We start from the raw sequence: 26696 nt of genomic DNA, 5'->3' as shown, positions 1-26696 counted from the left end.
GAAATCTGTTCCTTATACGTAGTCTAAGTCTACCTTCTATTAGTCTAAATCTGACTTCCTTTAGCTGAAAACCACCGCTCCTTGTTTTGTTTTAGCAGGCCCACTCAAAAGCTTTGTTCCCATCTTTCTTATTAACTCCCTTCAAGTATTGAAAGGCCTTAATAAGGTCTCCCTGGAGCCTAGTTTTCTTCAAGCTGAACAATGCCAACTCTCTCAGCCAGTTCTGATGGGAGGGCTGCTCTGTGCTTCGATCATTTTTTGGCTCCCCTCTGAACCCATTCTAACAGGTCCCTGTCCTTCCTGTGCTGGAGTCCCTAGAGCTGGATGGAGGTAGTCACAGGAGTGGAGTAGAGGGGTAGAATCACCTCCTTTGACTTGTTAGCCGTGCTTCTTTTTATGAATTCAACTGAATGTGGCAACTCCATTAATTCCTGGGAACAGCACTAGTACCTTTTTTTTTTTTTTTCTCCCCAATGCAGCTTTGGGAAGATGGCAGAAGTTGGGTTTCTTTCTTTCACTGTAGCTCTTGCCACAGGTACCTGTATCTGTCACCCTGAAAGTGGTTAAATGCAACTTCTTTCGTAAGACTCTTCTCTGAGGACATCTCAGAAATATTAGCTAGGATAGAGGATTTTTATCACTTTTTATGGAGAATCATAAGCTGATGATAAGGTAGTTCATGGAAAAGGCATGCAGAGATGCTCAGTTCAGCACTTTTACTTGTAGAAGTCACTCCACTGTGACTCCTGATGTTTTTCTGCCATATCTGAGTCTTAAAGACATCTTACACTAATCAGGTGCTCTTGTGAGATCCTGATGCTTGCAAGAAGGAAAATACATCAACATATCATAAGGAGTAGAAAACAGGCAAAGACCATTTCAGATGTCGCTCCTCTCAGCCATTATTGTGTGTTCATAAATGGTAGATTTACCCTTACAGTAATGAAAAATTGGAGAATTCTGAGAGTGAAATCTTTTCAAATATTGCCAGATTTGAACCAAATCTGCAAAAATACCAGGTATGCTCAATACTGCACTAAAATCTTGGGTTTGTTATTATCTCCTGCTACCCACTAAATAGAACATACATTTATATAGCGCATTGAGATATGGGGCTGGTTAGAAACCAGAAGACCTAATATTTGCAGTTAGTCCAGCAGGATATTTAATCTTCCATGATTTGTAGCGAGATTCAGCAATAAGTTCTGACTCCTTTTGGATGTCACAGTGACATTTCTTCTGGGTAGGTGATTCAACCTAGGACTGGGTCTTCCTGCAGAGGAAAGCTGTGAAATGCTCAGTCAAAGGTACAGTATTTCTGCCACTGCTGGGACATGTTGAATGGAGTGAAAAATTAGAAGCTGCTGCAACAGCTGCCACCTGCTTTGCTCTGGAAGATTTTGATGTAGTAAAATGTTCCTCTGCATCAGGTAGCCAGAGTCAGTGATCTTAATAAGCTCTCTGGTAATCCATCAGTGATATCAAAAGGATTGAGGTGGATGTAAAGAAGGAACAGCTTTCTAAGTTACAAGGAACCACACCATATTTCTATTCAATAAGCACTGAATTGCATCCAAAAGAGATATGTTTTCCTAGCCTCATTCTGGGTGAAAATAGTCCTTCTGTGGCATTCGGAAACATATATTTTAAAGTCCTTACAAATATTATTAAGATATTATAAAAAGGAAAATTTAAATCCTCTGGCCAAGATCAGTAATCATGAATAATGTTTTCAGTCCTGTTAAATCATCCATTTGCAAAACAGTAAGATCAATTGTGCAGCATTTGGCTTTTTCTTGAGATGGAGAGACACAAGGAGTCTGAACATACGCCTGGGTAACAAAACAGAATGTCATTGCAAGAGGCTTACACTAATGCAGTCTAAGTGGGAGAGGAGCAGGACAGCATGAGGCATGATAGATCTTCACTTCTGTGACCCTCACCTCAAGCTGCTACTCCCTGCTTTCAGCAGTGCCTATCCAACACAGATGGAACGTGTGCCTGGCCCTGAACCACATGCTGTGCTCTGCCATGGAGCCCCGACCTGTCTGTGCCAGTACCGTCATTTTCTTTCAGCTGGGGGACCCTGCACTTAGGAGTTACTGGAGAGGCAGGTGAAACAGTATCCAAACATCTTGCTGCAACCAAACTATGAATTGATATCTGCTTCTGTGGTTCAGAGCCCTGAACCACATGCTGTGCTCTGCCATGGAGCCCCGACCTGTCTGTGCCAATACCGTCATTTTCTTTCAGCTGGGGGACCCTGCACTTAGGAGTTACTGGAGAGGCAGGTGAAACAGTATCCAAACATCTTGCTGCAACCAAACTATGAATTGATATCTGCTTCACCTAAGGCAGAAAAAGCAAAAAGCTTTCTGCCAGCCATGCCAGAGGTGAAAGCATTATGTATTGGTGGGGGAGAGGGATGCACTTATACATGCTCACTTTACACATATCAATTTTTAAAATACTACTGTAAATTCTTTCCACAGTTTCAACTATGTGAAAACCATAAATGGTTTTTACTTCCTTTAGCTCAGGGTTGCTAATGTTTCTGAGGTGAAAGAGAGTTTTGAGGTTCTTGGCAGTGAGCTAAGCTTATCCTGAGAGTGGTTCTGCAGCATGGAGTCAGTGCTACACTGGTGCTCAGACACTTTTGAAAAATGTCACACAAGTGAGGGATTTTTTGAGGGTGGTGAGACACTGGCACAGGTTACCCAGCATTGTTGTGGATACCCCATCCCTGGAAGTGTTCAAGGCTGGATTGGATGGGGCTTTGAGCACCCTGGTCTAGTGGAAGGTATCCCTGCCTGTGGCAGGGGAGTTGGAACTAGATGATTTTTAAAGTCCCTTCCAACTCAAACTATTCTATATCTCTATAATTCTACACCTTTAAAACATGTATTCTGACTTGCAGGTGTTGGAGTCCAGCAGCCTATTCACATAATCCTGCTTATGCTGGAACCAGCAAGACAAATTGTGCTTTTAAAAAAAAATGCACTGCTCAATGACAACAGGATTAGGTAGTCGTTAGCAAAAATTAAAATAGTTCAGAGTTGGGAGAAACTAGCATTTCTGCTGCTGCTAAAGACTGTGTACTGAACCAATATGAAGTTTCTCTAGGGACAATTTTATGTGTTTTTTTATTTACTGTAAAGCTTTGTGTAAAACAGAGAAACAAGCTGAGTTGCAATCCCAGGTCAACTGCTGTTGTTTTTACACAGGCAAAATATATATTTGATTGCTTGTGCCAAGAAGTGTTTGCATACTGTAATTGGAATATCTTGCTGCAAAACAGCTTTCAATCTATATAAATATTTTAAACTACAGTCATCAGACCTCTAGCTGGTGTAAATTGTCAGAACCTCTTTGAATTCAAAGTAGCTGTGGCAATTTTTAGCAGCAGTGGGTCTCCCATTAATTGGAACTCCTGCTGATCCTCAAGGTGTCAGTTTGGCTCATATTTGTTTACAAAGCTCAGCTCGAGGAACTAAACATGTACTATACTTAGGATATCCATAGAAGCGGTAAATACTCACTGCCCCTGGAAATTAACCATCTTATTTGGATGGCTAAATGAAGAGTGCTAAACTTATTTTAATTAGCGACAATTGAAAAGTATCTATGCACTGCTGTAAATTTCCCATCTCTAAATAGATAGGAATAACCATACATTCCTGTAAAAAATACTTTATTCTTATTGTTTGACTAATATTTTGATATATTTTTCTTTAAGAGGTGTTTTAAGTGCACTAGGACTGGGGATTTTAAAATAATGTTTTTAAAAGGCTTCAGCTTCTAATGCAGCACAGAACCTGCCTAGAGCTTTCTTGCAACACTTTGGCTTTTTACAGTCCAGTCAGTTCTTCAGGGCAGGGGTATGTGAATTTTGCAAGATGGAATTCAGGACGCATTCACTGTTCTGGTAGGTCCTGAGCTGGACCTGAGCATTCTGCTGAGATGGCTGATCACGTCCTTTCTTTGATCAGCATGAATATAAAAATGGAGAAGCTTAGCAGAAAAGCCTGAGAGACCCACTGGAGAAGAGCTAGTATATTATGAAGACTCACAACAATAATACTAGCAGTTCTTTATTTAATATAAATGCTGGCCAAGTTGTGACAGCAAGTGCCAAGGACTCTATTTTGTGTTAACTAACATGTGAAAATGTTTTGTTGACTCCTGTGATTCAGTATTTGAATACAGGTTTTTTCATACAAGTAATGTGACAGCATGCAAACCTTTATAAATCCCAGTAAAAATATTTCCCCTGTAAGGTCTTAAATGGGTTTAAGAGGACATGCTTTCAAAGCAGGCAGGTCTTTTGTCTTTAAAGTTTAGATCATTTTTCTTGTAAAAATGTTCAGGCATTAGCTCTTCTTTTTAATATTTATATTATTGATCTTTCAAGCCTTCTGAGTACACAGTGATGTAAGCTTTGGCTACATCTTCCTCATTAACAGAGTGCTTGTTTCATTCCTAATTTATTAAACATATTCAGCAGTGCCATGCAGCTTTGCACTTAATTTCTCTTGATGAATTGTCAAACACCCTTAAACCACACTGCATTTGTGTCGTGTTACAATCTGCCATCAGTTCTTTTCAAAACAGGGATAAAATAAACAGCTCAAAAGATGTGCAGGTCTTAATTTTTTGCTTGGTAAGGTTGCATTTTAATTTTTCCTGTTAAAAATTATTTGAATGGATGATATACACAAGCTGTAAAAATGCACCCACTTGTGTTTTGCTAAGCACTTTTAAGACAGATCCTCAGCTGCATGCAGGAAGCGCTAGGCTGGGGGTGAGGAGAGGCTCCTGGCAGCTGTGGCCTCCTCTTCCCAAGCCACCTGGGCTGGAAACAGATTAGATCACGAGAGAATAACTGAATTCACATCACTGAAATAAGGGCACTGACTTGGCTTCACCGAGCACCCTCTCTGCCTTGTCCTGTGGGAGGGTGAGCCTCCAGGAGTGCCCAAGGGCCACTCTGCATGATGGCTGCACCAGCTGCAGGGTAGCTGCAGGGAAGGACATCCACAGTGCAAGGAAGAAAATGAGCTTGGGGTTGCTTGGGACACATCATCACTTGCCAGCACTGGCTGTGATACTGCAGTCCCAGGAAAGCTTTTCCTTCAGTGGTGATGCACCACTGTGTGCATCTGTGGTTTTACTTCCCATGTTTGCTGTTACCTCCTTCTTTACAGGCAGCAGTTATATAGTAGTATATGAGCAACAATTATAGGACACTGTGGTCATATATTTTATCGTAGTAGAAAGGAAGCCTCTGTACTTTGCCAGTTGGTCCATACCTCACATATGGAACTTTGTTCGTATAACATTCAGTATTCCTTGTTGAACTTTGTTATATGTTCAGACAGCCTAAGGCTAACCAGAGATGCCATCTCTCTGCACCATGTGACTTCTAAGTGACTGAGTGTTTCTGAGACTTTGAAATCCCTTGTGGGAATGATTTGTGAAAAGCCTTTTGGAGGGTTGCTTTTGCTGTGTTTTTGACTCCTCAGCTGCAGCGGTGGCCCCAGCCTTTCTGGGACAATGGGCTGTACAGTATGGCTGCAATTTAAACAAGACTCTTTTCGTGTATGTAGGGTCTCATTAGTGAGTCACGTTATTTTTGCACATCTTGTTATTCATTATTGCAAGTGAACAACATCCCGAGCTCTGGCAGTGAAACAATAGTGCCGCCGCCTGTGATGATAACTGCAGAACTGTGCTAAGGATCTGCCCAGGATGCAGGGAAGTATTTTTGCTATCTAACACGCCAGTTACACAGGATTTATGAGACTAAGTGCAGGAAAGGGATTCAGGAAAATGTCAAAGCTGTTTAAATAGCTGAGACATTTAAGTTTTCCTGGCAAAGCTCTACTGGCTGCTAAAATATTGTTATTAAATGCCTACAGCAGAGATCCTGCCTTGGTTGTAATGAGTGCTTGGGTACCTGTCTGTGCCTTTATGCCAGTATTCAGTATTTAGTATTCAAAAGTGGATATTCTGAGACTGTACTTCATGGAGGCAGTCTCCATGAACCAGGCCAAGGCTGAGTCCTTGGAATTGCATTTGGGAATGATGCTGAATGGTGCAGATGGGTGGTGCTTTCTACCCATCCTGTGAACCATGGTGCATCCAGATATTTTGGGAACTGAATTACTTAAATGAAAGGCAGCTGTGGCTGAGAGTATACATATTTGTGTACAAGTGTACATACATCTGGATAGATATTCAGCCTAACTAGGCTGGAGAGAGCCTTTTTTATGTGTTGTGTGTATTCAAGCTCTGGGCATTAGTTGATCTTACTGAGCAGAATGCATTTCATGTTTTAGTTCCTGTTTTCTAAGGGGTGATGAGTTCCTGTGCTGAAATTGATGTTGAAAGTGTTGCAATAGGCAAAATTTTGTGTTCCTTTTCATGATGTACTGCTATGACTGTCTCAGATTTCCAGCAGTGCTTGTGATGTTGGCTGTGGTGGTCCCTAGCCTGGACCTCTATCTCATTCCCTTGTGGTGCAGGAACCATTGTGTGTCTTTATCAGCTGTGGAAATGCCCCTCCTGTGGTTGAGCATGTACACGAGCTGGGTACCACAGTGTGGTGCACCATGCTGTTTGGGTCATTTGTTGCATGCCTCCCTCACTGCTTCTTACAGACTGAAGTGCAACAGATGGGTCAACTGCTAACCACTGATGTGATCCAGACTCCCTGGAAGTCAAAGCAAACCTCTCTGCTGGCTTCCCTGGGCTTTGGGCAAACACCCTGCTGCAATTCTTTTGGGTAACAAATGAGGTATCTGTGTGAAATCACTGAGCTTATTTTGCAAGGGACTGGATAGTCCCCTTGTCATCTCTCTGTGTAATTTCATCTTTTGATAACTGTGAAAGGTGTATCTACAGCACAGATGAGCTCTTCTGAAAAAAAGAAGGGATACTTATTAATGTATTAAACTTCTCACTGCTGTTTATTTATAAGGGGATGGACAGTGATTTTAAATGAGTGCAAGTTATTTCATTCTCATCACATTTTTCATACTGTAATTCTAAAGACTCGTTTAAAATACCTGTGATAGATGCATTGAAATCACTGTCCATGCACCCAAGTACTTGTGAAGTGAGGGCTGCAGTTTGTCTGATCTGGCTTGACTACTGCATGCGAAGACTCTGTTTTCTTCAGAGTAATGGAAGAGGCAGGACTGTGCAGTGACACCCAGGATTAAGAGTCAAATATTAAAGGCCTTGTCTGCTTTCTACTCTTAAACCCTGACTCTTGTAAAGATGCCAGTTCCTTTATTGAGGAATACACTATTTTTAATGGGAGTTTGAACTAAGTGTGCTATTGCGGATACAGTCCTACTTTTTAAGTTGAAAGAAAAATTTCTACCATGGAGACTCAGATTTCCAAATGCCTTCCTCTGTGGCAGAACAAAGCACTGTCTAGGATGAGTGTGGGTGATCCAGCCTGGCTCTGAGGTCTGGGTGTATAATTTTCAATGCAGTCACCATTGCACGTTTTAGGCTCTCAGTTATAACCTACCTGGGAGGTACAGCAGAGTTGAGCAAAGGTTCTCTGTGTTTTGCTGACCAGAGGGAAATTATTTATTTCCACATGTTGAGGTGCACCTGGATAACAAAGCAACAGAGAAAGCAGTGTGAAACTAACCTGGTTTTACATGGCCTACTAGACATGATGAGGACAATAATGTGTAACATTTATAAACAATACAGTTTAATTTCAGAGTGATAATTGCAGCTTAAATCCACATTTACTTCTTCATCCGTTTTATTTTCATTTCTCTATTGTGCTGTGAAACTGTCTATGGATATGGCTAATAACCCAGCTAAATAACCCTCTCATGAATGGGTTTCATTCATTTATTTATTACTCTAGTATTACTATCAACCAGCTGCAGCTTCTCTAAATGATTGTGGGAAAATTTTCCTTGATAATCTTTAATGCTTTGAAAGATAAATTTAAACATTTGGCAAGTGAGAAAGCTCTTTCCCTTCAACATGAAAATTAAACATGAAAGCTTATGTTAGTTGTCAAAGACATCACCTAGTTGCTTTTAATTCAATTCACTTGGAATCCAAGTGAAAGGTGTAAGTAGACTAACTTGAAAAAGAAGTTGTAAATTATCAACTAACATCTTCACCCAAAATAAGATAAAGATTGAAAAGAAAAACCCTTTCTAAGAACATTAGCATAAGGACTTTGTCTAATCTGGTGAGCTTTAATGTTCACACTTGAGAGACTACAGCTCAGAGGAAATAGTTTGAAGATGATTTTTTCAGATAGACAGATTGATAGGGCTTCCCATCTGCTTTAAAATCAGACCGAGATTAAGTGGCTTGTTGAATTGAGAGTTAGTGATATTCCTTGAGATACATTTCATTTTTCATGGGAGTGATCACTCCTGCCTGCATCTGTAGAACTGTCAAAGCAGCTGCTCGTGTTATTGCTGCCCACTGTGACAATTCAACATAGCAACATTAAATTAGACCTTGGTTTGGATCCTGTTGAAGCGAGAAGGAGTTTTGACATTGACTTTGTAGACAGAAAGCTCCAGATATATATCTAAGCAATTTTCAGAATAAATAATGTTGTTCAGCATCAAAGAAATGTGTTTCCAGGATCATTTTTCATGTATGGCCCAGTCCCCATGTCCTTAAAAAGGTAACATTTATATTTAGTGTACTGGAAATCTCTCTGTTAAGTGGCAAGGCTGGCCACACAGTTACATTTCTGAAGGGGCAAACAGACTGAAAGCACAGGCTTTGTAATGAAAGCTGAGTATGGAAAGTCTGTAGTAAATATGACTGATTCAAAAGCAATTGCTTCCAAGAACAAAAGGGACAAATGAACAATTTCATTCCAATTTTGCAATTGCTTTTCTCCCTCTGGAGTGTGAGCCATAATTACAGCACTTACACAAAATTGCATTTGTCAGCCTGGCTGCTAAATTTCCCTTAAAGATTTATCCACCAAGAGCAGTCTGTTATCACTCCCACTACAGTCTGCAGTTCTCACTTTCACTTTCAGGGACAGACAAGCAATTCCTTTATCTCTGTTGAAAATCTCATGTAAGTCTAACTGCAGCGAAGTTAAGGAACATCAGATCTACACACAAGTAGTTTCCAAACTTCATGACCAGCCAGCAAGGACCTGTCTTTCATCCAGGAGGAGCTTTATGAAAAGCTGTTACCAGAAGACAGTAAAAGTTTGCCCTGAAGCTGACATTTGTCCCACAGATGGGCCAGAGTAGTAAAGGGCTCTCCATGAGCTATGAAGTACCATTATCTGAACCTGGCTGCCAGGAAGATACCTCTCTTAATAAGAGAAAAAATTTACATTCCAAGACCAGAAAGGACCCCCAGAGATGAGAGATCAGCCACCTCTAGAGAGGCTGAATCACAAACCCAGTGTCTTCTAGTGCCGTATGATTTGATAGAACTCTGCTGCCAAAGGATCACTTCCTGGCCCTTCTCTGAGTGCTTTGAAGGTGTTGCATCCTCTCGTTGTTGAAGTGAGAATGTTATTGACAGTCATAGTTCTTGTCATATCCCACTCAGTCCTGACAGACAGATCTTGAGAGCATTAAACAAATTCAGAGAGAGAAACTCCATCTTTCTCAACCCCATATCATCCCCAAAGAGCAGTAGGTAAGCTACTGACACCTCTCAAATACTTTGGAGATGAACTGTGCCACTGCTCCACGTGCCTCTGCAGAGCCCCACAATAGCCTGGGCAGACACCCGTCAGAGAGAGTGTACATTTCTCATAGGCATGGATGCACTAGGAACATCTGGACATAAAAATACGAATATGCAATTTTACTGATACTGATGTAGTTGTGTATCATTAGGGTATGTGACTCTTTAGGGTCTTAGTAATAATACAGATAGGAAGCTGTACACTTAAACAAGGGCAAAGTTTCCTTTGGAGATCATGAAGACTGCATAAATACCTTGGCAGATTAGTTATCAACTGATTTTAAAATGTTATATAGTGGCTATAGTCACTATCATAAATCCAAACACCTTACATTCAGGTTTGTATGGTGGTCTATACTGTCACACTGCTGCCATCCAGTCCTGATGCTCTGGACACCTAAAGGGGCACCTCTGACACAGAAGAAACTGCATCCTAGGACCAGCTGTGTCCTAGTTCGTGGCTGAATTCCAGTACAATTCCAGCAGCCTTGAATTCCTACAGAAGCAGTGGTTCTGTGCTTTAACCTTCATGTTGGCAGTGCCCCTCTGCCTGCACAGATCCAAAGTCTCTCTCATCTGAAAAAAAGAGCATTTAAACATGATATGGAGGACACCAGGCTCACAGAACCCCTTTCAGTCTGTTGTGCCCATGCCACTGTGTTGCTAGCAAAGCAGGATTTTTTTTTTCATCCAGTGGTAGCATAACATGTGTAAACTCTCCAGAGAAAAGTTCTCAGGATGTCCAAAAAATCTCTTTGTATCTTGGGTCCTCAGGATGTCCAAAAAACCTTCTTGTCTCTCAGCACTTAACTAACTGGCTGGCTTTCCTCTTCCAGCAGTGCTTGAACTTCAGTTTGGCGACGTTTCCCTAGCATAGACACCCTTCATCACCACCTTCCTTCTCATTCCTCAGGTGCTCTTTGGGCTGGGACACAGGGTGCTCTCCCAGAAGAGCAGGGCAGTCCCTAGAGTCATGGCACTAAGGTAGACCCCATGTGCTGCCTTTCAGCCAAGCCTCTAATGTGCAAAGGGAGCAGGACCCTAGAGCCTGCATCCCATACACACAGATGTGCCAGCAGCAGGGCTTCAGACAGACAGACAGGCCTCTGAGCACTTTTGTACAGTGCTTTCTATTGACTGGCTTGGACAGCATCTTTGTCAGTGTGTGAGCTGTTAGTCCCCTTCCTCCCACAGCCTGTTCCTGGAGCCCTAATCCTTAGCTCATGCAGGATCAGTCAGAAGTGCTACATGTCAGAACTGCAGTGACACTGCGACTGGCAGCATCTAGCACAGGCAGTCTAGATCTTGCCTCTTTAGTACATGGGGATATATTTTCTCATCTGCTTGAAAAAACAGCCTGGGCCCACACTTTAAATATAGATTCAAATAAATCTGTGTAAATCATTTTTAATTCCAGACAGAGTTTTATCATCATTTTGCAAAAATAGTTTGGGTTGGTTGATAGAATTTTTGCATTAAAATCCAAGCTGTTCTGAAAATCGTTTCTAGAACTGGAAACACATTTTTCACATTTGGAAGTAACCACAATTATTTGTGCTGCCAAGGGCTTTGAAATATGGAAATGAGAGGTTTATTTAGTGTGTGGATCAAGCTTATAAACAGCTTAAGTCCTCATTCCTTCTAACATCTTAACAGCTGTGCAGTTTCTTACAAAATATGTTTTATCGTTTCAAGAAATGCTGTTAACCTCGCAGTTTTAAAACTGAATGAACAAGGCCTCTTGGACAAATTGAAAAACAAATGGTGGTACGACAAAGGAGAATGTGGCAGCGGGGGAGGTGACTCCAAGGTTAGCCTCAATGTCACCAAAAGCGGGTAAACAGTATGTGAAGTAATTGGTGCATCTGCTGGGGTCTCACCTGCCACCAAACAGCTTCACCAGTAGCACAGCACTGCTGGTTCTGCAGCTGAAACCGAGGTGTATGCAATTACTGTCAAAGCAAAAATATTTGCATTTGTTTAAGCACCCCAAGGGAAACTCATAAATGGTCTCTGGGGTGAGATCCGTCACCAGTTTTCAGAAACATGCATCTTCTGAAATTATGGTGAGCCTTTTCCAAGCTTGTTAAATACCTTCTGAAGCCTGCTCACCAGCTAAGACTTTTTTCCTATTATATGGTACTACTAAAAATATTTTTCAGTGACATTAGAGGAAAAGGGGAAAAAAAATCAGTGTGACTATCTCTGAAGGGTAATTTAATGTATGGTCCAGGCTCAGGGATCCATTGTTGACACAAACAATACTGGTACAAACTACAGTTTTCACAAGTATTCAAAACAGGAAGACAAATTTCAGATCAAATATCTTCATCCTGACATTTTCTGATATCTTTCCAGCAAACTGAAATCCATGGTGGTTCCCTAGGCATAATTTGCCAGAATTTATCAGACAGGAATTTTAGGCTGCATGCTAGGCTGAGGTGCTAACAGCTTCATATTCTTACTGCATTCCCCTGTCTTCCATATGGCCAGTACCAGTTCTTCCTTGCTGCCTCACAGCTTTGTTTGAGAAACTGCCTGGTGCTGAAAAGAAGCAAAAATGTGGAAGACAGTGAAGTGGGGGAAAATCGAGGTATTAAATATACTCCTTCTGTTCCAGGCAGCATGTAATAATATTTATTTATGTGCTTGTGTGTGAACAATATATTAGAGAATGCTTCACAGGTAGTTGTGCAGGCACAGAGCTAGTCAGATACAGATGATTAAATTTGACTGATTTGTCATACACAGCTTATGTAGCTTTCTTTACAGTTGCCTACATATATTTTTTCTTACTATTTTCTCTCCCTCTTTAGTCCTTTTGCTCTTTTGTGCTGTGTCCTGGCCTCAGGGACCATCCCTTGGGCTGTTCTGCACTCACCCAGAACTGGTCTCCTAATCCTCTTCACTTTGCCTGCAATCCTGCTGCTCTACCTATTTTTCCCCACACCGCTCTGCTTGCCAGCAGTCACAGTTTCAAAAATGGTCTCTATTTTCTCTTCCAAAATGTTCAGATATATTAGACCCAGTAGAACTTACCTCTACTCAAGCCTGAGCTTTTGCATTACTGGGGGAGGAGTATTTATTTATTATGTTTTAATATCACAGGCAGAGGATAAAATCAATAAAATACTTAAATTTTCTTAGAATATCCTCCTCATAAACCTGCAGTAGTTGCAAAGTGAGATGAAAGTTAGATAGAAAACTAAGGATGTTTTTTAACTTACTTTCCCTAATTACCAGCCACAGGTGCTGGGAGTCATGAAGCAGGGAAAAGGGAGCAGCTCATGGTGGAGGGACACACAGGGCTTCACCAGGGAAATGTCTGGAAGTGCTGAAGGAGCAAGTTTGGTGTGGTAGAAAGTGACAGAAAAAGGAGTTGGGGGGGAAAAGTAGGAAAGAAGGGCAAAGAGTGTGGTTCATGGAGAAACAGAGGAGCTGTGAATGCAGGAGGAAGGAAGGAACACATTGCCAGTGGAAATAAGCAGTAGGTGACACAGATGCAGTGTGGTGGGCAGGACAGTGTTAGCAAAGGATGGAGAACATGATGGAGCTCAACCCCTGGTTCTGGGACTATACACAGCCTGCCATGAGCGTTTATCTGGCATTGGGCTTGTTTCTTGCCACAGTTTTTCCCAGGCACAGCTGGGTGAGTAGGCAGTACCAGTGGTCCTGGGAAGCTCCAGGTCTGTCATGTGCCCACACTGCCCACATTTGGTGGAACCAAGCACATCACATCATGCAGGTGAGCAGGCATCCCACGCTTCTCAAAGTCTGCATTGCAGCTGCATCTGATCCTGGGTGATAAACTACAGCCAGGCTGATTCCCCAAAGGGTAACTTAGCCATTTATCATCTGTACAATTCATTTCCTTGCTCAGAAACACTCTTGATCAATTGAAGTCAAAACCCTTTCTACTGAAGTAATGAAACTCTATGTATTTGATTTCTTTTCTGCTAGCAAATTATCATTACTGGAATAACCAGGACACTATGCATTACCTTAGTAAACCTGATAACTGCCAACAAGTCCTGAACTAAGTTCTTACCTTCTTAAGAAGGTTAAGAATACTTCTTTTATTGTACAAATTTAAAAAGAAGCTTTTTTTAGCAGCTCCAGTTTAAATTGCAGGGCTTTGTCACCTCATGAATGAGAATACGAAACTCCTCTTCTCTTGAAAGAAATACAGCACCTGAAGCTAAACTGATAACTGTGCTGTTACTATTTGAGATTCATTATTCAGAATATGAATGTGTAGACCCACAATATCCCTTCATGATAGCACAGAGGACCACAGAAATGAGGGAGCTTCCAGAGAGTTCAGCTGTTCTCCACAGGTCTGTATTGCTCTGTAAATCAGAATGTCTCCTACCTCCATTCTCTGCTGTTAAAAGGTCACCTCTAGCCTCCCCATTTATTGTTCCCTTTAAGGGACAATCTTCCAAAATTCAGAAAGGCAGTTCAGAAAGCTGCCCTGTGTGAGCCACCTGTGGTTTAGTGATCTGATTAATTGGTTCATGATTGAAGATAAAAGTGAGTTCCTCAAGTCATTGGAGTGTTTTTGAAAGTATTACCTCAGATCCTAACTGTATGCCATCATCTCATGTGGTGCACAGGAAGGTACTGAAACACAGTTTCTGCCACTTTGCTCCATTGTTTGTATAAAATGTGAGTGGACAGAAGCTGTGCTGATGGAGATTCTTCCCAGTCTCCGCTGGCAGCCTGCAGGAGAACACGGTGGCCCATGTTTTTTTCAGTCAGCTGTAAGTCTGACCTTACACTTAATGGCTCAGCCATGAGTGGCTAATGAAAATGCTCCTAAAATATATCCATGATTGCATTTTTTAAAATCCTTGTCTCTCAGAATTCTATATTTGTTTCAGAATCACTTAGTATTGTGATTTAAATGTTATAATTGGCCATTTGTTGTCCTGAACACAGCTAGCTCAGAACTTCATTAATACCATTTTAAAGCACCCTGATTTTGCTGATGTTGCTGGCTCAAGATCCAGCCTGAGGCTCTTGAAAAACGGCCCTTTCAACAGCAAGTGATTGATGACAGGATAGGAGGAAATGAGTAAGAAGCCAAGAGAGGAGGTAGAAGGGCTGAGAACATGATGAGAAGTTAGAAAACCAGTGTCCCTGTGCCCAGGTCAGGCTGTGCCAACACTGACTTTGGCACATGGGTGCAGAGCAGAGTTTCCTGTGTTGTCACACAGCAGTTTTCCTCTATTGCTATGTGGGGCAATTTCTTCTCCATAGATAAAGGGTAATTTTAATTATTATTTCTCACATATTATCTTTACATGAACTTGAGGTAGCTGGATTCTCTTTATATACAACAACAGAGATTCTCAGCAGCTGTACATTGGAAAAAACTAGACTTGATTTTCACAAACTGTGCCACTGTACTCTATTTGAAGACTTAGCCCAACATTAGTAATTCAGGAATCACTAAGCAATTGAACAAGACCCAAATCTATAGTCACTTTCCACTGCCATAATAAGAATACAATACTGAATTTAATGGGAGATTTAATTATAAATGCTGAATTTATCCCCTTTATGTGACTTCAGTACATTCCTCTTGTTCACATACAGCAAACCATACCAATTTTTTTTTGTTTCTATCCCCTTTAATATCAGTGGGACTATTCACCAACTGATTGTGCAAGCAATCTAGTAAGAAATTGTAGTCTCTGAGTTTGTGACTGACATGGTCAAAATAAGTGACTTGGTCCACGAGCCAAGGTGATCTGGACATGCATCTCCCTGTTGAAAATCTCCTACTGAAAATGAAACAAAGAAACAAAATAAAAACCTAAAATACATTAAAAATCACAACACCTGCAATTAATTACTGTGATTGCAAAGAGGTGCATATATGCTGTGACTCTGAAAAATATAATCAAAACATCTTCCTTTTCCACTCTGCAGCCCCTTAGTCTGCGCTTCTTATATTGGACCATGCACATTTCCCATCTCAGATGACTGATTTAAATTAGGACAGAAATCCTGTTTTGAAGGTGTAAAATATTTTAAAATATTGTAATATATAATTTTAAGGTTTTTTTCTTAGAATGCTTTTCCCTCATCACAGCTGTGACAGTCTGAGGGCAGATATGAAGGAAATGTCACAGAGCCTTGTTCAGGCAGGCAAGGAGGAGAGGGGCCAAGGGCAGGCTTTCTTGAGCTTCAGCAGGGCCTGCATTCAGAAAGTTTTCCACCAAAATTCATGGAAAGGAGAAACAAGGGCCTGGCATCAGTCACATCACTGCTGCATCCCAGTGAAAATGGAAACTTCCTCTGCTGATCATTGCCATTGAGGTCGCTTAGAAACTGAGGACAACATGGCAATTTAAAGTGTGAAATTGATTGTTTTTCCCAAAGGAAATCCTGAGAGCTTCCTTGCAGAGACAATGCAGAAAGGATGACATTAAATGAACTACAGTTGGAAAAAAGAAAAAATCCCCAGCCTGTTTCAGCTTTTAAATGCCTAAAGTGTTAGTCCTGGGGAAAAGAAAAAAAAGCAGAATAGGACATGGAGGCATCTGCTTTCTAACTTCTTCCTACCTTGCTGGTGGCCTTGATAGTTCATATCTATTCCTAGTTATCAGTTTGATCCGTTTAATGTGCAACAACTCCATAGGCTTCTGATTTTCCAGTGGAGAACAGTACCTATATGTCTCCTTACCTTTGTCATAACCAGCCCTGTTCCCCTGACAGAATTTAGGAGCATGGGAATGTGGCTCAGTGACAGAGCATTACATGTTACAGATGATGGCTATTCAAATAATATTAATTATTTTGTGCTTGTACTAGAAGCCAGCAGAGGATCATGTTGACACGCAACTTGCCAGCACCCCAAGCCCACTCATTTCACAGCTGTGGGACTCTCATGTTCCACTGTCAACCTGCACAGCCTGCTGCCAGAAGCCTTAAGGCAAAATTTAAGTTTGAATACTGGAAAAGAGCAAAAAAATGGGCATTTTTGTTTCTAGAAGTAGAGTATTGCATATGAATTAAATGTGTGGGACTTGGAAAGTGGATGAAGGTTTTCCTTTAGTTAGAGTAATTACTTGAGAGTTCCTGGGAAATCCTCTCACCCAACTGTGGCTGTCAAAAATTTCTCCAAGGCACCAAGGCTTCCTCAGCAATAAATGAAGAGACAGGCATCTCAACATCATCCTTTGTTAATATTGGTATCAATGCCCACACCACTTGCAGGTACCTACCTTTTCCCATTAACTGCAGGGAGGTCTGGACAGACAGATGAAGCTTGGGGCATAATTTAGGGGTGCAAATATTGAGATGAGGTGAATTCCCCCATTTTAGGTACATATAGAAAGAGTAATTAGAATGTATGGAGAGGCAGGGTCCCTAGAGTTAAGAATAGCATACAAGGCTCAGAAGCTGTTACTTGTGTATTAAATAGCTATATACAAACCTGCACAAATATATTAATACATAAGCATTTGGGAATTTCCAGTTAAGCCAGTTATAGAGTGCAATAAGCCCCTTGCCTCTTAAATGCAAACTATTTTAGTAGGTTCAGTTACACTAGACTAATTAATGTTTGCACTGGTTATTTATTAATTAAGCCTTGAATCCGTAAGTTAACGTTTAAGTAAGGAATGAATTACGGCATAATATGGGAGATAAATTTTCCCATAGAAATCTGCTGGCATAGACAGGATCATATCATTTAACATCACCAGAAGGCTATCTATCACATGTCATTTCTGTTTATTTCCCTGCTTCTCTGATATATATTGTATCTGCATGCACACCTGCACATAAATAGATATCCATATGCCTACCACATAATTCCATTAAGAATTGGCCAACAATTTGAAGTGAAAAGTACATAAAATAAGTCTGTTAATAATTTAATACATTTTTAAAACATATAGTGATAGATCTGGATGAAGTGGGGCATTACCACAGTACCCTGAGATTATTCAGGGATTCAGAGATTATTATAAGTTTAAGCAACTTCACTGTAAACCTATAGCATTTCATGATTCTGAGGCTATGGATTAGGTTTCATTTCAATATTAAACTCTGTTACATCACCCACAGCAAATACCACCAGTAAAAATATCTATTCCATATAGAAATTTATCATCAGCCTGGGACCCTTGAAATATTGACATGAAAATGTGAGATTTAAGGAAAAACTTTGAATTTTAAAATAATGTTGAAATGGGAAATTAAAATGGAAGACTCGCTGTCCTTCTTAGGCGAGGATAAGGGGATCTTTGCAGCTCTCCCCCCAAGTTATTTGCGTGCAGACCTCCTATTACAGGCCTGTGCCAAATGTTTATGGGCAGCACACTGCAGGAAGCATCTTCTTTTCTTGCCAGGATAATTTTGAGGGCAGTAAATGAAATACCTATGGCCAAATCATATTATTAGTTTGTATGCATCCAAACTAAAAATAGATTGAAAGCAAGAAACACAAATTAACGTTTCTTAAGTCGCATATGCAGTTGTCTTACAAATATCTCTGAAGGGTTTGTTGTTAATGTGTGTAAGCCAATAGTTTTGGGTTCACAGTAATTGCATACTATTTATTTACAAATCTTCCCCAGCAGTATGTGCCTGTTACCTAAAGCGATGGAGCAGGTCCCGGTCTTATGTCTGTCTCTAAACCTGGGCCAACAGTACATGACATAGCACCCACTGTGGCCTCTGCTCTGTCACTTTGCAATGCGATTCTATGTAGTTTTACTTGAATAACATAAAATAACATATATAATGTTATTTATGTTATTTTCCACGTGAAGAACTCCTGTAAACCTTGCCGTTTTGAAACTCAGTGAGGCAGGCGTCTTAGACAAGCTGAAAAACAAATGGTGGTACGATAAAGGTGAATGTGGACCCAAGGACTCTGGAAGTAAGGTCAGTCGCTACAGTTCGGGACCTAACTATCGTGTTCACAAAGCAGTAGAGGAAGTAATAAACAAAATGACATAGAAATAAAATAAGCAGCTGTAGACACAGAATGAATCAACTTTGGCCCATCTTGATGGCGGTCACGCTTTAATTTAAGGAAGCACTATTGCATTTTAAAGTCTTCAGTAATACAAATCACCAGACATCATCCCACATATTCAGAGCATCTCTTGAAGAAATACAAAGCAGATTTTTGGGTTTGGAAGAGGCAGCCTGGATTAGCTGTTTCCTTCCTGCTTGGAGGGTATGGACTTTTCCCATTGACTGCTTAGGAAATACTCTTTACACCTTCTTTAGGAGCTGGCCTACCTCAGCAGTTTTCTGAGAAGAAGAAGAAATGCTAGCAGGAAGGATTGCCTTTCATTGCTGGCCAGGAAGGTGGTGTCTTGTGTCATTTGGGGATGTCCTTGGCTCCTCGAGGGCCAAGGAAAACTTAACTTGAGCTTTGAAGTGAAAGGCTTCGGCAGTTAATAGTTTTTTCAGCTTCCAGTGTTTATCCTAGTCCATACCCAAACAGGAATCCTGTCAGCTCCAGAGAACTGACAGTTCATTTTCTTTATAGGGACAGACCCAGAACTGGGTATTTTCTGATGGCTGGGAAACACCCCAGTCAGTGCCAGCCCTGTATTTGAGGAGGCTGACATTTCTTCACATTACCTGACTCCATGCCAGCCTCTGCAGCCACAGCTAAAATGAAAGAATGACAGGCACTGAGTGCTTGCTGCCTGCATGTCTCCAGACTTACCTTGATAAAATTAGTGTGGGAAAGAAGCTTTCAACACATTTCACTTTTTCTGGCAAGTGCTTTGAAAAAAAGGAGTGAAAACCATTTAAGAGGATGACAAAGTATCTGTAAATAACAGCTGAGAAAGCCTCAACCCACCACCTACATCAGGGCAGGTCTTTCTCAGTCCTGCCTCCTCCTTGTTTGCAAGCACCATGTTAGCAATTGCCACCAGAGGGACAGTCATCTCCAAGATACTTAGGCTCTTCCTAGCCATCTAAAAAGGCACAGACAAAGCAGAACCCAGGTATAAGCCCCAATCACCTCTGTACGCCCATGGGAACCTTAACTGTGCTAATCTACTGGTTGCACAATGAATAGTGCCTCTTTAAATTAAACATCCAATTTTTTTGCAGTCTACATAAGTTAAAATTTCATAGAGATTAAAATCAGAATTTAAATTCTCTCCTTACTTTAGCTAAAGATTATATAGTCTGCATAAGAATAAAGCTTTATAAGTATTTTAAGGCACACGATGTAGCATATGAAGTCAATCCTGAGAGAATTCCTTGAGAACTATGCTGAAAAAGCACACGGATTTCAAGTCCAAAAAATGTGATTCATAACTAAGCAGTGAAGTATAGAGAAATGTAGAACAGTTATTTACTACAATACAGCCAAGAAGGTGATTGTAAAATGATGAATATATAATTCTTTGCTAAAGAAAATCCTTACTTTAAATTATGAAAAATGTGTTAAATTGCAGAAATTGGTATTTAGAAGTATACTATTACTGAGCTTAGTCGTCCATGGGCATGTTCCAGAACTGTATCTATAGTAAAATAAAACAAAATACAAGAATAGGTAAGAGGCAAATATATCACAATGTGTGTGGTACAGTGTGCACTTTCAAAGGAAGTGTTTGTTCAAAGAAAGAAGCCTCACATGTTATTTTTGCCTGTCATTTAAATATCAGAAGCTCAGTCTGGATCTTTTAAATTAACAGCAATGTCTATCACAAGTACAATTACTGGTTTTTGTAAAGATCAAGCAGAGTCTTGTCTGATATAAAATGGATTTCTGGATTCCCAGGCTCCTGAAGAGCTTTATATAAATGCAGTTTCGTATCAGTGCTGAAATGTCTCCTAAATAGAGCTAGACATGTCATTGTTCAATTCTCCATGTAATGGAGGTAATGCTTTGCAGTAAGCAATGACATCCTGATATGTTGGCAATATACTTAGAATAATTTTTTTTATGCCAACCGGGAAAACTAGTTGTTTAAAATATATTTTGTAGATCCAGATAGGTCAAATTTTGCTAAAGTATGTAAACAACTGTCATTAAATTTCAGCTAAACATTGTTACTTGTCTATTTTAATGTTTTAATGTGTGTTTTGTGCTTCTTGGGATCCATTTTCCAGGGTTAACTGTGTCACTTCTGTTTTCCCAGGACAAGACGAGTGCCTTGAGTCTCAGCAACGTTGCTGGAGTCTTCTACATTCTGGTTGGAGGCTTGGGCTTGGCAATGCTGGTGGCTTTGATAGAGTTCTGTTACAAGTCCAGGGCAGAGGCGAAACGAATGAAGGTGGCAAAGAGTGCACAGACTTTTAACCCAACTTCCTCGCAGAATACCCAGAATTTAGCAACTTATAGAGAAGGTTACAACGTATATGGAACCGAAAGTATTAAAATTTAGGGGTAGGACTTAGGGCCTACTACAGCGAGTGGGTGATGCATCTTGTAACGCAGTGTTGTGACATGTCTGTCTAGTGGTGCTTGCTTCTGAACAGAGCTTTATATTTTGGAAAACTTCAGTGCAAAGTGGTTCAGTTCTTTTGGCTGCAGATGTACAGTACATTATTCTATGTTGCTAATAGACATCTGCATTGCAAGGAATTTTTAACATGAAAAATATATTTTGAACAATTCAAAGTTGTCAAATCAGTTGAGAAGTGACAACTGTTTTAAATAAGAAAGTATATATCCAGAGGGCCAGTTTTTAAGTACTTGATTGGAAAGTCTGTTTTCCGAAAGGTTTGCACTCTACTAGAGACAAATTGCTGCAAGCCTCTATTATTCAATGTTGGCCCTATCTGTAACCAAGATTTAGGATAGGCAATATCACTGAACCATAGTTAACCTAATGAAAGAAAAGGCACTGTTACAAGAAGTCTAAATGTTGTTCTACCTTCTCTCCCTCCTCCCCTCCCTGTGCCTTCACCCTCCCTTTGATACATGTTTTATGCTAATTGTGTGGCTTTTTTTTTTTTCTCCCCACAATATCCTGCTTCAGGTCAACTTTTGCCCACTGTAATAGTCTGAGAGTCACTAACCAGGGGATAGACCTTGATTATAACCCTCAGCTTTCAGTAACAAACCCCTTAACCTAGGTCAAGACTAGTGTATTTTAGACATTCATGCAGTGATTTTGGAGGCTGGAGTGCTGATGCTGCTGAGCTGCATCCTGCACAGCTCCCCTGAGTAGGTGTGCAGGGATGGTTTACTAATGTACTTGCTCTCATCCGTACAGTGAGTATCTTGCCAACTAATTAGACAAATCAACTCCATGACCTTTGGAAATGGCATGCAGCAGCAAATTGAGCTTCTAAATATAACTTTTACGTAGCTCCCAAGCTATGCTGGCTGCTGTATAAGTGAACATGCAGCTAGCACCTACCCTGCCATGCTAGAGCTCCCTTGCCCTTGCAAACAGCAAGCCACATGTCTCCTCTGTTAACAACTATCTTCAGCTACATTTTCCTGAGCCATCCCTATATAGTGGAAGTAGAAAACACAAATGTAGGGAAATGAGATTAATACTTATACTGATGTTGCCACTTAGGAAAAAAAAAGCTTGTAGGAAACAACTGGAGATGCACTTATTATTTTTTATTTATTATTTGTATAGCGCTGGAGTAGGCGGCGCTGTACAGTAGGTGAAGTGTGCCAGACACACAACAGGTCCCTGTCCCGAGGAGCTTACAGCCTAAAGGCACAGCCCGTTCAGTACCGCACCATTCAGTACAGAGCAAACACAGAGTGAGCAGAGAATGCTGTGTGAGCATGGTAGCTGGAGCGCTGCGAGGAATAGGTGGGTTCTCGGGGCGCGAGGGAGGGGGCTGGCTGGGAAACTGTCCCCTACAAACTTCTCTGGGCTTTTCTTTTCTTCCTTGTTCTACAAAGAGTCATGACCCTGGGTGTATTCTAATTGCAGTAGAGCTGCCAATTTCCCCATGTTAAAAAAAAAAGAAAGTGTTAGCTATGCATTTTGTTCACTAGAGAAAATGTGAGGCATGCTATGTGCCAAGGGAACTCCAAGAGTGTAGACCATTGTTCATTACTGTGAACTGCAACACAGGACTTTCAGATGCTAATATTAATCTCCCAAGTCCACTCCCTTCTGTCAGTAATAAGGGTCTTGAAAAGAAGTACTCCTGTGCACGTCATTGTGCCAAATGCAGGTGAAGGGTGTTTTTTTCCTTTAAATTATTTAGTGATGTCCTCACTGAAAGTGTCCCCAGGCTGGTATAAAAGTAAGAATCCCAGAAAACATATTCCTTATCAAGTTTACAGAGTGCAATGCATTCAAAATACAGTCTTAAAAAAAGGAAACAAAAAAATTAAGCTTTCTTTCAAATACTGACCTGATCCCAATTGGCTGAGCGTGCTAAACATGGCATGACTTGAAAATCCCCGCAGTTGCCACCCAGTTCTGTTATTTCATTGCAACTGACACTGATTATAGTTGCAAAATTTTTTTAGTCTTAGTGTTTTCTTATAATTAAAAATATAAAGCTAACTGAGTTTTGTATTTAAAGAAAAGATCTTAAGTACCTTACTCTAAAATCTGGATTTTTGTGGGACTTATTGTATCACAAAGATGAATTCCTACTGGACAAAATATACTTTCAACAGTACAAAAAAGATACAAAAATGTTGCATTTTATTTAACTGAAAATTCATTTTTGGGTCAGTCAAAACTTCTGATAATTAACATTTTAGGGCACAGACTTTAAAAATTCACAAAAAAACCACTATGATTTTGAACAAATACTTACAGACTTCTGAAATTCTTCTTTCTGCTTATTTGGCATAATATTTACATGAAATTGAGAAATTTCAAGTGAAGTTCTTATAAAAATGTTTATAGTGATATGTGGGAGACTGCCAAGGCCCAGTCATCCTCTCCTGGCCACACTGCACAGGGGGACTATGCCATCTGTTCATGCACATGCTAGTCACAAACCCCTGTTTAGCTGGCAGCATTACAGAGCCCACGATGGGCTGCACATATTTCCGTAGAAATATGTCTGTCTTACACATTTTGAAAACTTTTATATGGTTTTTTGGGTTTTTTTATCCAAGGAGTAAAGAGATCGTATTGGAATTAAAACTCGCTAATATGGAAAGATGTCTGGTGGTCTAACCTGCATGAGTAACCAACATATCTGACTTTTTAAGCTAACATCAAATAGTTTTAATGGTATATGTTTTAAACTAATATAAAATAACTTAAATAACCCTCCTGAAAATTAATATTCATTGCCCTGATTTTTATTTTAGTTTCATACAGTTAAACGTGAGTTATCTCAGGGAAATTCACCTTTCCTGCAAGGCAGCTGAAAATGAAAATGAAGGGCTAGTCTGTATGTGTGGACTGGCCTATATAGTAATGGATTAGTCTATATGTGTGGGATAAAGACTTTCAGAAGCACTGGCAGGCAGTTGCATCTGCTGAAGAGAGGGAAGAAAGTTTGCTTTAAGGAGGGAACAATCTTTTCCTCCTCCTCCGGGCAGCAGTTTTTCCATTAGTATTAAGCCCTTAAGTGTACATGTAGAGCTGATAGCGAGAGCAGAGAGGAGCTTAACATCCTTCTGTCCATCTGCTCTAATGCAAAGCCGTGCTGAGTTCCTCACCCCAAACCCACAGGCTTTGGAAGGGGTTGTTCCAGTATCCAGCCAGCCTCCACCACAACCTCTCCATGGCCTTCTTAGAGTACCATGAGCCTCAGGAACCAGCTTCCAGCTCAGCTGCCTTCTCTTGCTCTCCCATCCCATGCTGTTGTTTATAACTAATGAATGAAACTAATTGCAAAACAACAAAAAGCAATGGAAAACATCACTATTACAATTAACTACAAAAAAAGGTGAAGTGCTACAGGATGGCTCAGTAAGTATGTAATGTACTTATTTTGCATACTTCCAATTTCATAGTCAAGAGAGAAAGATACATTAAAAGTTCATCTTAGGTATTTCTGCCAAAGCCACCTCCATGTGACCCAAGTACTAGAGGAGCATAAACAACAAAAGAGCCGACACAGGCTAGGATATTTGTATTACACAGACTGAGGATATCATCTTCCAAAATTCCCATTTCCCCTCTAGGAACAGGGCAGTCAGTGTTTTCACATGATTAATTTCACAACTAATCTAATCAAAACTAATGGCAAATTATAAAATACATTATCACTATTAATTGCATACACTTACTGAAAGGAGGCTTTCACGGTTTGCGCAATATTCGCAGTAAATACCGAGACTTTTCCCTCTTATCCCAGCCACTCCTGAAACTGTTTCTGCATCCAGGCCAGAAATCTGAAGTTGTAGCAGCACAGTCAAGCAGAGTACTAGCCTGGCTTGTTACCTATAGCATAGTTTAAAACACAGAGCAGACACCTACCTGTTTACTTGGCTTTATGGCACTGTCCCAAGTACAAGTTTGACCTGCTCCTCCTGGCTTTGTGTCTGAGTTGTCCTGTGGTGTGTTGCTGAGCTGTTATTAGTGTTTAACTGAGGACAAGAGTTATTTCCTTGCAGCTTTTCTGTTCTTTTGTGGAAGGCTGCTGAGAAAATGTTGTTCTCCTTTTTTTTAATCGTTTTTATTTATCCCAAATCCCTTTTATTGTCTTTTTGTCCTGAGTGTGTTGTCAATGGCCAGAAAGTTATTTAGACTGAGCTAGCACAGTTACATAGAACTTGTATATGCCATACAAATCTGAGTGCTCTGACTCAGATTTCCCAGTGGGAAGCTCTGAATTGCCATGAACAGATAGCCAATGGGTGTGCTGGAGAGACTCTGGTAGACAGTTGTGACTTTCTGGGAAATGTAACCTATCTGGAGCAAGCTGTCCCTTTCCACCCAAGTTTGCTTTCTAATCTGGTTTGGACTCTCATCCCTCTCCCACACTAAAGCACCTTTAGTTTTTCTGTTGCCATTGATCAGAATATGTTCTCTGCACTTCTGCAGTTACCAGTACCCATTTGCAGGGACTCAGGACATGCACCATGTGGATCTGTACCACACTGCATTGTGTCTGTGCTTTGCAAATGCAGAGATTCTTATTTGCTGCTGGGAAGTAGTTGGAAGTTCTTGGTAATGTATAGGCCCAGTTCCCCACTTTGTCATCACCTCTGCCACACATTTTGTATCTGGGTGTTGTTTTAGATGAAGATATGTTTGGTAACAGTCCCTGTCACAAAGTGCAGTGGTGGCAGGGAAAGGTTTCAAAGGATGTCCTTTACCAAAGCCAAGGTTTTGCAGAATAAGGGGGATGCCATAATGCCCTCTGAAAGCTGAGGCCTTTTCCTGAATTTGGGTGCTTTTGAGGGCTGAAGTGTTTAGAGAAATTGGTTTGGAAAGCTGCTTTTAAATCCAAGCTCTGACTGTGCCACAAACAGCCACTGTATTTCTGACAACTTTTTGAAGCAGCTACTGATAACAGTGCAATATTAGACTGGTGCATTTCCACAGAAGTGCACCAGAAGCAGTGGAAATGTTCTGGAGTTTTAAGGGCTCATCCTCATCCCTGCATGCTCATATATAAAATAAACTCCACATATCAAACAGCAGCTCAGGATTTCAGTGCTACCTCAGAAGGAGAAACTGGGCTCAGAGGGATAAAGTTCAAAATGCAGAGATTAGTAAAAAAGCAAACAAAATGACTTTATGGTGTTTGTTATCCTTTTGCTCCTATGTGAATGCTCCTATCTGCCTTTCTTCCCAATTAGTATTTCAGACTGCATCCCTGCATTTACATAACTTCTCCTGACTAGAAATCAGATTTCCCCACTAATTAATATCTTAACATGATTATCTCTGAAATCTCTTTTAATGTACTATAGTTTGGATGCTTTGTTGCATTTTTTTACCTTAGGCACTTACCCTAATTTTAGTAATCTGGAAATCATTTATTTTAAACTAGTCATCTTGGCTTTTTTTTTATAATCACTTGAGATAGCCTTATTGGATTTTTATATTTAGCTACTGATTTTTTGATGTCTAAAGTTAGATGGC

At 40.5% G+C, this 26696-nt stretch overlaps 1 protein-coding gene across 9 annotated transcripts in view; it reads left to right on the top strand.

Annotated features, from left to right (window-relative positions):
* Positions 1-26696, top strand: part of GRIA4 (glutamate ionotropic receptor AMPA type subunit 4) — a 216376-nt gene that overhangs the window by 187723 nt on the left and 1957 nt on the right. Inside the window, exons 14-16 of one of the 9 annotated variants that reach the window (XR_010441041.1) lie at positions 11413-11527; positions 18507-18621; positions 20853-20987. Coding sequence is in view for 8 of the 9 variants with exons in the window: in XM_064718379.1 (XP_064574449.1) it covers positions 18507-18621; positions 20853-20987; positions 22311-22445 (385 nt within the window). In the remaining variant the exon portion in view is untranslated. Of the gene's footprint in view, positions 1-11412; positions 11528-18506; positions 18622-20852; positions 21101-22310; positions 22494-26696 lie in introns of those variants that run through there. The other 8 variants (XM_064718379.1, XM_064718375.1, XM_064718367.1 and 5 more) reach the window with 8 other exon arrangements.

This window comes from Zonotrichia leucophrys, chromosome 1, assembly GCF_028769735.1.
Source record: "Zonotrichia leucophrys gambelii isolate GWCS_2022_RI chromosome 1, RI_Zleu_2.0, whole genome shotgun sequence".
NCBI classification, from domain to species: Eukaryota; Metazoa; Chordata; class Aves; order Passeriformes; family Passerellidae; genus Zonotrichia; species Zonotrichia leucophrys.
Note: the sequence above shows the minus strand (reverse complement) of the source record. Positions and strands in the feature narration are given on the sequence as shown.